Genomic DNA, 15538 nt, shown 5'->3' with positions numbered 1-15538 from the left:
GGAGGTTGGGATTAGAGCAATGGTAAAGCGATAGAATCAGCACTACTCTGTGAGGGAAGGATCTAGGTTAACGTCATGGAAAACTAGTTATTCTATTAAAAGTTATACATGACTTACAGGAATTTTCAAATTTAAGAAACCTTTTTTTGTGAATTAAAAGTGAAATGAAGGAGGTTTTTAATGCAAATTATAATTTCCAACTTCCATTTATATAAAAAATACTTTGTTCAAACTTTCTCCTACTTTCCTACTAAAGGGTTATACTTTTTAAGGAAGAAGCAGTGTTAGTCATTGGGATTTCACTACCTTCTATTTCTATAAATGTATGAACTTCATTTTTTGGCATATAATAAAATCCCAGATTAATGCCACATGATCCTAGCATATTTATTTACATGAAAGCTTTATCAGAAAATTCTAGATCTAAAATTATAAAAGTCTGGGAGAGTTCTATAGTAAAAATTCTGGGAAATGTTATGTCCAAGTCTGGGTTGACACCTATTTTCTTTAAAGCAATCAGTTAATAAACGTGATAATAACCTACACTAGCCATGTACCGCCCATCTCATCCCTCTGCTTTCCTTCACCCCATGTGGCCATATCCTGAATCTCTTGTTTATGATTACACAGCTTCCCTTTTTTAAAATTTTATTTGTTATTGAGAGAGAGAGAGTGAGAGAGAGTGTTGAGTTGGGGAGGGGCAGAGAGAGAGGGAGAGAGAGAGAATCCCAAGCAAGCTCTGCAATGTCAGCGTGGAGCCCAATGCCTGGCTGAAACCCACAAACTGTGAGATCATGAACTGAGTCAAAATCAAGAATTGAACGCTTAACCAACCAAGCCACCCAGGCGCCCCAAGCTTCCCTTTTTATATAGTTTGTATCAATCTATATTCCTAGGATATATCATTTTAAAATTTTTTGTGTTTTAACTTTATAAAAAGGATATTGAACTGTATTTATTTTGGGGGCCTTACTTTTTTTTACTTAATATTACATTGAGAATATTTAATCGTATTATCATATGTCACTATAGTTCATGGATTTTGACTGCCATATAATAGTCTATTGTGTGAATACACCAGTTTATTCATGCTGTCTTTCATTGATAGGCATTTGGGTTGTTTCCAGGTTTTTGCTATTGTAACCAGTGCTGCATTCTCTTACACATCTCCTCTTTTATATAAGTAAAGGCTTCTCTTTCATACATACCTAGAAATGGAATTGCTAGGTCCTCACAATAACCTCAGAGCAGGTTATTGTCTGCTCTAGCTTTTGTTTTGAGTGGTGGGTTTGTAGGTGCATAGTTTTTAAAATAACTAGTTATGAAATTGTAACTAATTATAGTTATCTCTTTAAATGTTATTTATTTATTATTTTTTAATGTTTTATTTATTTTTGAGAGAGAGAGACAGAGTACAAGCAGGGGAGGGGCAGAGAAAGAGGGAGACACAAACTCTGAAGCAAGCTCCAGGCTCTGAGCTGTCAGCACTGAGTCCAACGTGGGGCTCAAACTCACTGACAACAAGATCATGACCTGAGCCAAAGTCAGACGCTTTACCAACTGAGCCACCCAAGGCGTCCCTATTTATTTTATTTTGAGAGAGAAAGAAAGATCAGGGGAACGGCAGAGAGACAGGGAGGGAGATAAAGAATCCCAAGCAGGGTCCACACTGTCAGCGCAGAGCCCAACACAGGGCCGGAACTCATGAACCATGAGATCATGACCTGAGCTGAAATCAAGAGTCAGACACTTAACCAACTGAGCCACCAGGTGCCCCTAGTAATATTTTAAAAGTCAAAAAACTTGAATAAATTTTATCTTGGTCAGTCTGTTTGTTTTCAAAATCTAGGATGCTATTTTATACAAATAGTAAGAGGTCCAAGAATACCACTGGTAGAAAGCCAAATTCACTCAAGAATCAGTTATTCAAATAATGGGTTTTTAAAGCTCATTACATTTACCTATTTGCCAAAACTTTGAAGAAATAGTTTGAAGAAATAGTCTTCTCAAATATATTCAACACATATCAATTATAGTCATGAATATGTGCTTTTTAAAATTATATTCACTAAAATTATTCTTGGCAGCATTTTTTAAATATTCTAATTTTAAAAGCTAAGGAATGGCTTCCACTGGCCAAGTTAAAAACAACTTGAGCATCAAAATGAGTTATTATATGTATACATAATCTACATTATTTTCAAAGCACAGCCCTTACACTCTTCACCCCTTCGCTTTTCAAGAGACAAATTTTGAATGAAGGATGGGTCTGAATTTCTATAGAAATTTACATGCATATATACATAAGTGTGCAAATAATAAATAGAAAAAGGGAGAAAGAAAGGAAGGAAAGATGTTTTCCACAGTAGAATGTCAACTAGTGAATGTAGAGGAATGACAAACTTAGAAAATCACTATTTTGGAGCCACCACTGTAATAATTGATTCATGCAAGAATCATGAATGGATGCTAAAGCCATTAGTGAAATTTGTTCTGAAACAGGATATTTATACAGTTTCAAACTATCTCCCCACAGATCATTTACTTATTAGAAATGGGGGAGAAATCTGGCAGACATGCTTTAATCGAGTGATCAAAGTTAAAATCACCAATAAGACAAAATGATATGTGCATCCTGGTGTTAAATACTTAGAAGAACACATCACTTACACAGCACTCATGACAAAGTGAATAACCTGAATCTAATCACAGGTTAAAAATAAGACAAGCCAAATTGGAAGACAGTCTATACAATAACTGCCTTCAATCTTCAAAAATGTAGTAAATATCATAAAAAAACAAAACAAGAAAAGCTGACAAATTTTATCAGATTAAAGGAGACAAAAGAGAGGCATCTGCGTGGCTCAGTCAGTTAAGTGTCCAACTTCAGCTGAAGTCATGATCTTGTGATTTGTGGGTTTGAGTCCCGAATCAGTCTCAGCGCTGACCCCTGACCCTGTGGAACCTGTTTGGGATTTTCGTCTCCGCCCCCTCTCTGCCCCTCCCCAACCTGTGCTGTCTCTCTCTCTCTCTCTCTCTCTCTCTCTCAAAATAAATAAATAAACTTAAAATTAATTAAAAAAAATAAAGGAGACAAGAGGCAGGACAAAGAAATGCAACATGTGAACCTGGACTGGATCCTAGGTTGGAAAAAAATATATATTGTTAAAAGGATAATTGGCAAAATTTAAATATAGACTATACATCAGAATAGAATTGCATCAATGTTAAATTTTCTTTTTTTTTTTTTTTTTTTTTTTTGGTAATTTTTTTTTTTTTTAATATATGAAATTTACTGTCAAATTGGTTTCCATACAACACCCAGTGCTCATCCCAAAAGGTGCCCTCCTCAATCCCCATCACCCACCCTGCCCTCCCTCCCACCCTGCCCTCCCTCCCACCCCCCATCAACCCTCAGTTTGTTCTCAGTTTTTAACAGTCTCTTATGCTTTGGCTCTCTCCCACTCTAACCTCTTTTTTTTTTTTTTTTCCTTCCCCTCCCCCATGGGTTTCTGTTATGTTTCTCAGGATCCACATAAGAGTGAAACCATATGGTATCTGTCTTTCTCTGTATGGCTTATTTCACTTAGCATCACACTCTCCAGTTCCATCCACGTTGCTACAAAAGGCCATATTTCATTTTTTCCCATTGCCACGTAGTATTCCATTGTGTATATAAACCACAATTTCTTTATCCATTCATCAGTTGATGGACATTTAGGCTCTTTCCATAATTTGGCTATTGTTGAGAGTGCCGCTATAAACATTGGGGTACAGGTGCCCCTATGCATCAGTACTCCTGTATCCCTTGGATAAATTCCTAGCAGTGCTATTGCTGGGTCATAGGGTAGGTCTATTTTTAATTTTCTGAGGAACCTCCACACTGCTTTCCAGAGCGGCTGCACCAATTTGCATTCCCACCAACAGTGCAAGAGGGTTCCTTCAATGTTAAATTTTCTGACTTGATCATTTTAGTATGATTATGTAAAAAAATCCTTAGAGACATATTCTATATCGTGATGTCTGGAATCTACTCTCAGATTGTCCAACAACAAATAATAATAATTATAGCTATCTGTGTGCCTGCATACCAATCTTCCTCCACTTACAATGGGGTTACATCCTGACAAGCCCATCATAAATTGAAAATATCATTAGTTGAAATTGCATTTAATACACTTAACCTACTGAACATCATAGCTTGGCCTGGCCTACCTTAAACATACTCAGAACACTTCCATTATTAGTCTACAGTTGTTCAAAATCATCTACCACAAAACCTATCTAATAATAAAGTGTTGACTATCTCATGTAATGTATTGAATACTGAAAGTGAAAAATGGAATGGCTGTGGGAGTGTGGAATCTTTGTAAATGTATCAATTGTTTACCTTCCTGATCACCTGGCTGATGGGGAGCCTGCTGGCGGCTGCTGCCCAGAGCCATGAGAGAGTGTCTACTGAATATCACTAGCCTGGGAAAAGATCAAAATTCAGAATTCTAAGTTCAGTTTCAACTGAATGCCTATCACTTTCATACCACCATAAAGCCAAAAAACTCTGTCATACAGATCATCTGTATACAGAAAGCATATGTGGCAAAACTTTAATTATTGGTAAATCTTGGTGAAGGGTATATGGGTATTACACTATTTTTAGTGTACAACATGTGTACAACATTTTTCTAGATGTGAAAATAAGCAAGGATTTTTAAGATCCTTTTAAAAAATAGGCAAGGATTTTAGTATGGTTTTGTTTTCTCATGATTGCATCCTTATCAATGTAACCAAAATTTTAGTTTCACATGGAAATTTCTAAAAAAAAAATTTTATGTTTATTTTTTGAGAGAGAGAGAGAGAGACAATACAAGCAAGGTAGGGGCAGAGAGAGAGGGAGACACAGAATCTGAAGCAGGCTCCAGGCTCTGAGCTGTCAGCATAGAGCCCAATGCAGGGCTTGAACCCATGAACTGTGAGATCATGACCTGAGCTGAAGTTGGACGCTTAACTGACTGAGCCACCCAGGCACTCCAATGATTAATTTTTAATTTGTTTTGAGTTAATTTCTGTTTTTTCCACAGCTCAGAATTTTTAGAAGTCTTTACACAATTTTTTCCAAAACCAACTCATTGATTTTACCACATTTACTGATTTACCAAAATTCTTTTTTTCTTTTCCTTTTCTCTTTTAATAAAGCTTATAGGGGTGCCTGGCTAGCTTAGTTGGTAGAGCATGTGACTCTTCATCTCAGGATCATGAGTTCAAGCCCCACGTTGAGTGCAGAGATTACCTTTAAAGAAAATCTTTTGGGGCGCCTGGGTGGCGCAGTCGGTTAAGCGTCCGACTTCAGCCAGGTCACGATCTCACGGTCTGTGAGTTCGAGCCCCGCGTCAGGCTCTGGGCTGATGGCTCGGAGCCTGGAGCCTGTTTCCAAATCTGTGTGTCTCCCTCTCTCTCTGCCCCTCCCCCGTTCATGCTCTGTCTCTCTCTGTCCCAAAAATAAATAAAAAACGTTGAAAAAAAAAATTAAAAAAAAAAAAATAAAGAAAATCTTTTGGGGGCACGGTGGCTCAATTAGTTAAGTGTCCAATATTTGATTTCGGCTCAGGTCATGATCTCACAGTTGATGAGATAGAGGCCTGCATAGGGTCTGTGCTGATATTACAGAACCTGCTTGGGATTCTCTCTCTCTTCCTCCCACCTCAAAATAAATAAACTTAAAAAATATTTTTTTAAAAAACAAAGCTTATAGTAGTTCATATCAAATGGGATTTTTAAAAGTGTTCTCTACACCCAACATGAGGCTTAAACTCACAACCCTGGGGTCAAGAATCACATGTTCTGCTGACTGAACCAGCCAGGCACCCCTCAAATGGGATGATTTTTAAAGCTTTTGAAGAATGTTGCCAGGTCTTAATTGAATGGTTCTATTCTGTCTTGATAGCAACATTTCCACCCACTTTAAGTATTTAGTATTGGTTCATTTATTCAATTATATGGGAAAACCCATTGCATACAAATTCAGAAATTGCGAAGTTACAATGAAATTTGTAAAAATCTTATTTCTGGGCTGAGCCAATTCTTAATATATTAGAAGAATGTTCAGTATGTCCCTGTCCCAGCTCTCTGAAAGTCCAGCTGGATAAACCTGAGCCAAGAGAAGGGATCCTCTACGGAGGGAAAGAGAGAGATGAGAGTCCAGCCAAGGCTCTTCATCCCAGAGCAAGGAGGCCAAGGGGCAAAGGGAAAAGAAGCATGGAGAGAATAAAGAATGCTAAAGGCCCCATGATCCTTAACCAACTGAGCCACCCAGGCACCCTGAGAATATATCTTTATAAAGAACACAATCATGTAAATAAAGGGAAACTGTGTGACTAATGTAGATTTGTGTAGCTTTAGAAAATTCCACAATTAGTCATTCAGTGAATTGACTATGATCCTTGGTTGAGAGGATGCCTACCCTGCCCAGAGAAGACAAAGCCTAATAAGGAGTGAGCTAGAAACCCAACCCCTGAGTCCAAGAAGAATTCCCCTTCAAGTTCCCCTGTCCATCCAGAGCAAGTTGTCTAGTCAGAGAAAACTGATGGGACTTACAGGGGCTTGAAGACCAGTAATGCCTCCAGCTACGCCTGGAAGCCTGCCTGTCATATATCTGCTGTACTGCCCTGCTGCATCACTGTGATGTAGCAGTGTCTCGCACATAGTAGGAACTCAAACTCTGTTTGGACAAATGAATGAATGAAACTAGAGATTAAGAGCCAGAAGACTAGAACAGCTATAAAAGCTTAGAACAGGGGCGCCTGGGTGGCTCGGTTGGTTAAGCGTCCGACTTCGGCTCAGGTCATGATCTCACGGTCCGTGGGTTCGAGCCCCTCGTCGGGCTCTGTGCTGACAGCTCAGAGCCTGGAGGCTGCTTCGGATCCTGTGTCTCCTTCTCTCTGTGACCCTCCCCCGTTCATGCTCTGTCTCTTTCTGTCTCAAAAATAAACAAACGTTAAAAAAAAAAAAATTTTTTTTTTTTTTTAAATTTTTTTCAACGTTTTTTATTTATTTTTGGGACAGAGAGAGACAGAGCATGAACAGGGGAGGGGCAGAGAGAGAGGGAGACACAGAATCGGAAACAGGCTCCAGGCTCCGAGCCATCAGCCCAGAGCCTGACGCGGGGCTCGAACTCACGGACCGCGAGATCGTGACCTGGCTGAAGTCGGACGCTTAACCGACTGCGCCACCCAGGCGCCCCCAAAAATTTTTTTTTAAAAGCTTAGAACAAAGGAAAAGGGCAACACAAAAGAGGAACAGGAAGCTATAGCAGAGAGGAAAAGAAAAAGCTACTGCAGAAGATAGAGTGGCAAATGGGGTAGAACGAGAAGAACCGAGAAAAAAGAGAAGAAAAACTGTACTGTGCATGCAAGTAGCTTAAAAGAATTAGGTATAACGGTAATTATACCTACAGATGATACAAATTATACCCTAAATCCCTTATTAGCCCGGTGTAATGTAAATTTTACAAAATTACAAAAATTTGAAAAGCATGGGTTGATACCAAAATCAGACAGACATTACAAGAAAAGGAAACTACACTCAATATTACTCATGAAAAGAAAAACAATATCCTTGACATAACATTAGCAATACAAATCCAACAATATATTAAAAGGATAATACACCATGACCAAGTAGGTTTATCCTAGAAATGCAAGAGTAGTTCAACATTTGAAAAAAAAAATAATAAAAAATTAAAAAACCCATTTGGTCATCTCAAAAGATGCAGAAAAAGTATTAAAATTCAACATTCACTCATTAAAACTCTCTGCAAACCAGGAGTAGAAGGAAACTTCTTCAACCTGATTAAGGGCATCTACAAAAAAATCTAACATGATATTTTATGGCAAAAAGCAATGCTTTCCCCCCGGGATTTGTAATGAGGCAAAGATGCTCACTCCCACCACTCCTTTTAAATATGGTACTGGCATCCCCAGCCAGTGTAATAAGACAAGCAAAAGAATAAAAGGCATACAGGTTGGAAACAATTATGCTGAGGGAAGTAATCCAGATTTTAAAAAGTATATACTGTAGGATCCTACTTATGTAAAATTTTAGAAAGTGCAAATTAATCTACAGTATCAATGGTTGTTTAAGTAATGGTTGGGGAAAGGATTACAAAGGAGCACAGGAAAATTTGTGGGAATGATAGATATGTTTATTCTCCTGAGTATGGTGGTGTTTTCACAGGTCTATACACCGTACACCTGTATAAACTACACACTTTAAATATGTCTTTTATTGTCTGTCAGTTATACTTCAACAAAGCTGAGAAAAGGGGGGCTTAGAAGAAATATCGAACTAATAAAAATAGTAAGAAGTGAAATACATGAATTATGATCACCTTTGAAGAGAATGTGGATCTCTATGCACATTATAAAAAGAGAGCTGAAACCTGTTGATAGAAAAGTATGATGTTAAGGTTGCCTGATTTAGTCAATAAAAATATAAGACTCCCAGTTAAATTTGAATTTCAGATAAATAATAATTGTTTAATATAAACACATCCTAAATATTGCATGCAACATCATGTAGTAAAAAAAAAAAAACCAAAAAAACATTGCTATTTATTCATTGTTTACCTGAAATTCAAATTTAATTGATCTTGTATTTTTTCTGGCAATCCTAGACATGGCCTTATCTATGATGTATGACATCAAGCCTCTAAAAAGGGCAGCTGCTTGATTTCAGTGTTTATTCTGACTTACATGAAGCTGCTGAACTGCTATACAGCAGACAATGGCTGTATGTTCAGTGTCCAGCACAGTACTGTATTTATTTACAGCTGGTGCTCAGAAAATATTTTTTGTTCTGCAAACTGTATGAAGATACGGACTGAACCCATCTTACTTATCATTTTACAATACCTGGTGTTCAATGAATATATGATTAAATGAATAGCTACCTCTCATGCCCCAGAAAATACAGGGTCAACCTTTTAACTCCAGCCCTTGTAGCTGGCTGATTGTCTTCTCAGACAAGCCCCAGTTCTGATTTCTTATCTTGTCTCTCACTTCACTTTTGCTGGATGTGTCTCAGGTTGCTGTTTTGTTTTCTATTTTGTGTGTGACTGACCTATCCTTTTACAATGCCTCTTGTTTTTCCCTTTGGAATCTGGGTGATTGCTCTGAGATTCTGAGACCCTCAGCCTTTGGAGAAATCTCAAAGTCTGACACACAACAGCTAGGATTGCTTAATGAAATATTTGGGCATGTTCCTTTTAAAGTTAAGGAAATTTGGAGTAGAGCTTCAGTTTTGGGGAGAAGATAAGGATAAAAGGGAATCTTTATATATATTATATATATATATATATGTATATAACAATATATATTATATATATTATGTATATAACAATATATATTATATATACATATATATATATTGGTGGTGGGTAGGATTTTATACATTTGGGATTTTTATTATGTCCTATTAATACCTGAAGTACAGAATGCATCGAAACTCTAAATACATTCAGTTTCCTTCATAAAATTAAAAACCTAATGTTCTTCCCTGTAGTTTACTCTCACAAATAACCAGAGATTATAGAAGTTATTTCTAGGAGAAGAATGATAGTGTGGAGAAAAATGTTTTCATGCTTAGAAGATTTTAGAACCCTAAGAAATCCAAAAATAATTAAGTATAATATATGCATTTAGTATAACTAATTCTTGTTTTGCAGATGAGTATGAGATCCAGACAGTCTCCCAACCTCACACAGTAAATGAAGTGAGTGAAAAAGGTACCACTCAATAAAATCTAGGTCTCCCTCATACTTTTATCTCCATAACCCATTTTCCCTAGTTCTTAGCAGTCAGGAGAGGGGTGGTGGCTGCTGGGTGGAATAGTAACAAAATCAAGCACATTGTGCTAAGAGCATATATGCTACTCTCCTTGACATGACAAATATTGTTCTTGAGTTTTTAGTGCAAACCTTCCTTTACCATTAAAGTTTCTTGTACTGCTTCATAGATGTGTCCTGGGTTGATTCACTCTTCTTATATGGTTATATTTTTGTCATTGGGGGAAAAATTAAGTGCAGGGTACTGTGGTTTTGAGATGCTTTACGTCACGGGTTTATTTCTATGCAAATAAAATTTTAGGAAGTAGACAGGAGAAAAGTGGCGGAGATTTCTAAATGGAGGAATACCTGTCCTTTTTTTTTTTTTTCCTTAGATGCAAATGTCTTAGATAGTTTTAAGCTGTTATGAGGGTCATATAACCTAAATGCTTCCATACAAGCACAGTTGCTTTGGAGGAGAAAGAGGTAAGAAGAGAGAAAATATCATGTTTTGTAAATAGGAAAAAAAGTTATTATGTAGAAATTCATAAAATATTATGAAGTTTTCCTACAAGGATGATTAGAAAGAAAAACGAATCCTATCAATTCCCAACACAAATGAATTAGAGAAAAATGCAGCCAAACAAGCAGAGGTACTTACCCCTCTCCCAAGGGAAGATGAAGTGTTATTAAGGTAGCTAGTACCGTGCAAAATGTTTTAACAGTGCCGGTTGAGAAGTGGTACAGATACGGGAAACGTTAGCATTTGCTTTTATTGGTAAGGTGACGCAAGAATTGTCACTGCATCTTTTCTTCTGCGTGCAGACGAGGCGACTCCGCATGTTGCAGGTGGAGGAGCTGGCCTGGGAGAGGGGAGCTGGGTCGCAGTTCTGCAATCTAAGCTGGATGGGGTCTACCCTGCCTCTGAGGCTGCATTGCAGTGGGGTGTGAAAGGTTCGTGTGTACCAAAGCTTAGGGAGCCTTTCTGTAGCAGGAAGGAGTGGAGGAACACAATCTCATTTAAGGCATGCGACTCTGACGCGCTCAGGGTCCAGTATTCCCCAATTTGGGCGGAAAGGGAAATAGCGAAAACAGCGGCCCTTGCAAGCGCCCAGAGCAGGGGTGCAATGTTTCCTCCGGTCCATCAAGGGCCGCTAGGATCATGTCCCCGCGTGTAGCCGCTCTCGCCGGCCTCTCGTCTCTGTAGCCTCTCCCCCCCGCAACCCGCCCCCCTCCCGCAGCCGCGGGTGGGAGAGCGAAGGCGCGGCCAGCACGCGTGCGCGTTCCCTCGGTGCAGCTAGTCTGCGTGCGTGAGTGGGAGGTGGCAGGCCTCAGTTTCTGGCCTTCTCCGCTGACTGTTCCAGCGCGACGTCCCCAACCATGAACCGGTTTGGTACCCGGTTAGTGGGAGCCACGGCGACCCCGCCGCCGGCGGCGGCGAAAGCCCGCAGCAATGAAAACCTTGACAAAATTGATATGTCTTTGGGTAAGGAGCGAGTTGGACCGAGTTGGAGTGGGGGGAGGGTGTGGGTGGAACCAAGTAGCGCGGTTTGTGGGGGAAGGGGCGGTTGGCCGCAGTTGTCGGTCGAGTTTTTTTGCGGGTGGGCGGAACCAAGTGAGGGCCCGTGGGGACAAGGGGAGCGCCAGCCGCTGCCGCGGTCTGGCCGGAGGGACCCGGGCGTCCCCTCGGCGGGGCCGTGTCTGTGCAGGGACAGTGGGGGCGGATGGCGCTGCGGGCCGGGAGGTGGAGGGTCGGGGGGCGCTACCACTCTTGGGCGACCCCGGCTCTTTGTGAGGAAAACTCCTCGGGTTTCCCCTCGAGCGTGTTCGCTGTGGGCGTTATCAGGCGAGCGAGGGGAAAGGTCCGACCAAGCCATCCCTCCTGAAGAAAGCCCTTTGAGAGCCTGGCTGGGTCTGCGTTCGGTTAGAGTCGCTGGTTCCGGAGGAGGGCTTGTTGGGCATTTTGTGTGGCCAGGCCTACGCCTGGCGCGGTGCGAGAAATGCAGAGACGCCCCCGGGAGTTGGCCATTTCTGACGGGCGCCAGACCTCGAGGCCACATCGGGGGCGCGGACCCGAGAGCGTTTTTCAGAAAATACCGTCAGACAAGGGCTTCCTCAGGTGGTGTGTTACTAGGAGGTGCCTAGAAAGGAGCGCTCCTTAATCAGTCTTAAAGTTTGCTAATTAGGAAAGAAGCAAAAACTGACGGAGACTGACACGGATTAACGGGAAGCCGGGAGAAGCAATGGGGTCTAGCCCATGAGTGGGGTGGTTTGGTGAGGATTATGGAAAGAGGAGGAGGGTTGGGGATTCAGTTGAAAATTCAGACCTAACACAGGTGAGGCATTAGTCTCTGGATTAGCTGGCCTGAAAATTATTCTCTTTTTGTCAAAATTCAAGTTATGGGGTATTAGATAGAGTTAGTTCTGCCAGTGCTTTCGGTGGCTTGCAGGTTTTCGGATAAGTGTTTGAAAAGTACCTGAGAGGCGGATGCAGAGGTGTAACTTCCCCAAGGAAGGTATTTTTCTTTTGCTGTGGTTCATCTGCACAGTTTTTGTTTGTTTTTTTGTCAAAACTCAAGAACTCTTGGATTTCTGTGATTAGTGCACGTCAGAATCCAATATGTGAATTAAGTAAATCATCAGAAATAATAGGTTTGGCCTCAAGTCTTGTCTTGTTTATAGTAACGAGCTCTAAAGAAATGAGAAACCTCTTCAGCTAAGGCCAAGAAGAATATAATAACAAGTAGTATTGAGCACTTACTACCTTGCAGGCACTGAACGAAACATTTTATGTGTGTTAACTCAGTTTAGCCTCCTAGTAACTCTTGAGGTATGTGCTCCTAATAGTAAAGAGCATTTAATCCAGAACCACACTGTCTCAATTCAGATCCTCTGCCACTTACTAGCCCATGTGGTCACAGGGAACTTGTTTCTCGGTGTTTCATCTGTAAAAAGATGATGATAATGACCGTGCTTATCTCCCTCAGAGGGTTGCTATGTTAAATGATTTAATAGGCATATGTAAACTGCTTAGAACAGTACCTGGTACACAGTAAGCACTATATTTACATATAAACATGATATAAGCCATCGTTGTTATTCCCATTTTACAAAACCTGAGCCATAGGAAAATAACTTGTCCCAAATCATACAAGTAAAAAAAACAAAAACAAAAACCCTGTAGATGTTGCAGGAAACGTTAAACATGTATTTTCATAACCAATTCATTTCTCAAGTTTCTAGGTTCTTTTTTTAACGCATTTTGTTTGGTGGTTAGGATGTTCAAGTGAAGAAAACAGGGATAATTTTCTTTGAGGTAGAAATGAAGTGCTGTGGATAGCTAAAATAGACCTTGGTTTCTTTTCTCTCCCAAGAATATATAGCATTCTTTCCCTTTTTTTTTTTTTTTAAGTTGAGAATTTTACAGAAATGGGAGGAAGAGATGATACCTGCTTTTTTAAGTGTATTTTTTTAGTAGTCTCTACACCTGACATGGGGTTGAACTTATGACCCTGAGATCAAGAGTTGCATGCTCTTCTGAGCCAGCCAGGCACCCTGAGAAATTGAGAGAAATAAAATACCTATTTTAGACAGTCATGCTTTGTGAATATTCCATTTTATCAGGTCTGCAGAGGTTTAGAATACGATTTTTGTTTGTTTTAAATGGTGGCTGTATGAATTATATGAATATTTATATATATCTACCGAGGTTACCAATAGGTGGCCTCACTCTGGCTCAGTTTCTTAATTTTAAAATAGGTATTATAATACTTCATAGAATTCTTGTGAGAATTAAATGAATACATGTGCAATGTTAGGTACTCTTATTATTACCATATATATCCTCCTATTATCATGTATATATATGTTATTACTGTGTATGGCCCATGTATATGCCCCTATTATTACCATATATATGTATAAATAATATATATACATATATACATATATATAAATAACATATATACATATATATACATACATTGTATGTTATATACATACAGGTAGATTATATATATACATGGACAACATATGTATACATACATACACATATATATATTCATGGAAGAAACTTTTTCATAAAAGTAGCTCATTGTAATGAATTTTTGTTTTGATACATACTCTGTCTACCTGAGTAGGAAAAAGCGATTTTCTTCTTTTAAATTGGAAGAATCCATAATAGATCATTTAACTTGAGGATTTAGATAATAAAGCATTTAAATATAAAACAATTTTATATTTGTATGCTTTGCTGCTTTTAAATTTTTTTTTATTTTTTATCTTTTTTTATTTTAAGTAGGCTCCATGCCCAATTTATGGCTCATGACCGTGAGATCAAGAGTTGCATGCTCTGCTGACTAAGCTAGTCAGGTGCCCCTGCTACTTTTAATTTTTAGTTATGTTTATACTCTAAAATGCTGTATTTCAAAAATAACCTTGTTAGTCAAAATTATACTCTGCCTCTTTTTTTTTAATGGTTCCCAGCAAATTCATTTTTTTGTGTGTACTTTCATGGCTCTGAGATTTCAGACTTCTGGTGAAGAATAAGTAGCACTTGTTAAAGGAAAGTAGTGTTTTGAAAGTGTTCAAAAATATTCCCTGTCTCTTGAGAATTTAACATGTTCATGTATCTGATTTCATGAAGCCTTTTTATTTTAAAATAAGTGTTTTTGAGTGTCTTTAACTTGGATGAATTTATGTATATTGAAGGACTGATCTCAAGAAGATAAACTACTTTGGGGAGATTCGAATTATTTTAATGAATATTTGTGATGAAGTTTTAAAGATTACTGCTGGGTTAGGTAATGTAGTAATATATAAGAAAGGATCCCTATAATATATAATTGCTTCTTTTACTTTAGAAAAGACTATATTCATATAGTTGTTAGGTTCTTTGTGTTTAGAGCAGCTTGGAAAAAATGATAGAAGTTAGTTAGTTTTGTGAAATTTTATGAAGCTGTTGACCAGGTCTATTTGCTTTATCAATTATCAAACGTAATATTGGAGTTGGGACTGTGGAGAAAGTATTTGGATATTTTTTAATTTTTTATTAAAAATTACACCTGACACGGGGCTTGAACTTATGACCCTGAGATCAAGAGTCTCACATGCTCTTCTAACTGAGCCAGCCAGGCACCCTGAAAAATTGAGAGAAATAAAATTTTATTAATATATGTTAATAAATATTAATATTTATTTAATTTAGTTATTTGGGTATTTGAGTATTTTTGGCTTCTAGTAACTTTGTTTTAACATTTGTAAATAGAAATCTAGAGTATAGTTTCCTGACCTTCATTCACATTGTTGTGCTGTGGTTTTAGAGCAATGTTATGTTTGTGAATTACTTTGGTAGGAGAGTTTGAAAGTGAGGCTTTGAAGGATCAGGTAGAAAGAAAAACAAGATAACCCTGAATTATTTTGCTAGAAGAGTGGAGAACCCATAGTACTTTCTTTTTGTGCTATACCTTAATCATGTAGTTTTTTGATTTCATATTTGCTGTTTACTTGTCTGTTTCCATAATTTTAAAACTTTATTTTAATGTTTATTTTTGAGAGAGATGCAGAATGTGAGTCGGGGAGGGGCAGAGAGAGAAAGAGGGAGACACAGAATCCAAAACAGGTTCCAGGCTCTGTTTGAGCTGTTAGCACAGACTCCACGAGGGGCTTGAACCCACAAGCTGTGAGATCATGACCTGAGCAGAAGTCGGATACTTAACTGAG

General features: G+C 38.6%; 2 protein-coding genes across 4 annotated transcripts in view; one reads left to right on the top strand and one right to left on the bottom strand.

Annotated features, from left to right (window-relative positions):
- The window catches only part of RUBCN (rubicon autophagy regulator), a 70567-nt gene extending 59644 nt beyond the window's left edge, over positions 1-10923 (bottom strand). The window contains exon 1 of the mRNA XM_060639696.3: positions 10479-10923. The gene's annotated coding sequence lies outside the window, so the exon portion shown is untranslated. The remainder of the gene's footprint in view (positions 1-10478) is intronic.
- Positions 1-15538, top strand: part of FYTTD1 (forty-two-three domain containing 1) — a 42350-nt gene that overhangs the window by 1298 nt on the left and 25514 nt on the right. The window contains exon 1 of one of the 3 annotated variants that reach the window (XM_060639718.2): positions 11054-11303. The exons of 1 other annotated variant lie outside the window; for it this stretch is intronic. In XM_060639718.2, the coding sequence (XP_060495701.1) occupies positions 11198-11303 (106 nt within the window). In that variant the 5' untranslated portion in view covers positions 11054-11197. Of the gene's footprint in view, positions 1-11053; positions 11304-11966; positions 12334-15538 lie in introns of those variants that run through there. One more of the 3 variants, XM_060639719.2, reaches the window with a different exon arrangement.

This window comes from Panthera onca, chromosome C2, assembly GCF_046562875.1.
Source record: "Panthera onca isolate mPanOnc1 chromosome C2, mPanOnc1 haplotype 2, whole genome shotgun sequence".
In the NCBI taxonomy this organism is placed as follows: domain Eukaryota; kingdom Metazoa; phylum Chordata; class Mammalia; order Carnivora; family Felidae; genus Panthera; species Panthera onca.
This window is presented reverse-complemented; position numbering and strand designations above follow the sequence as displayed.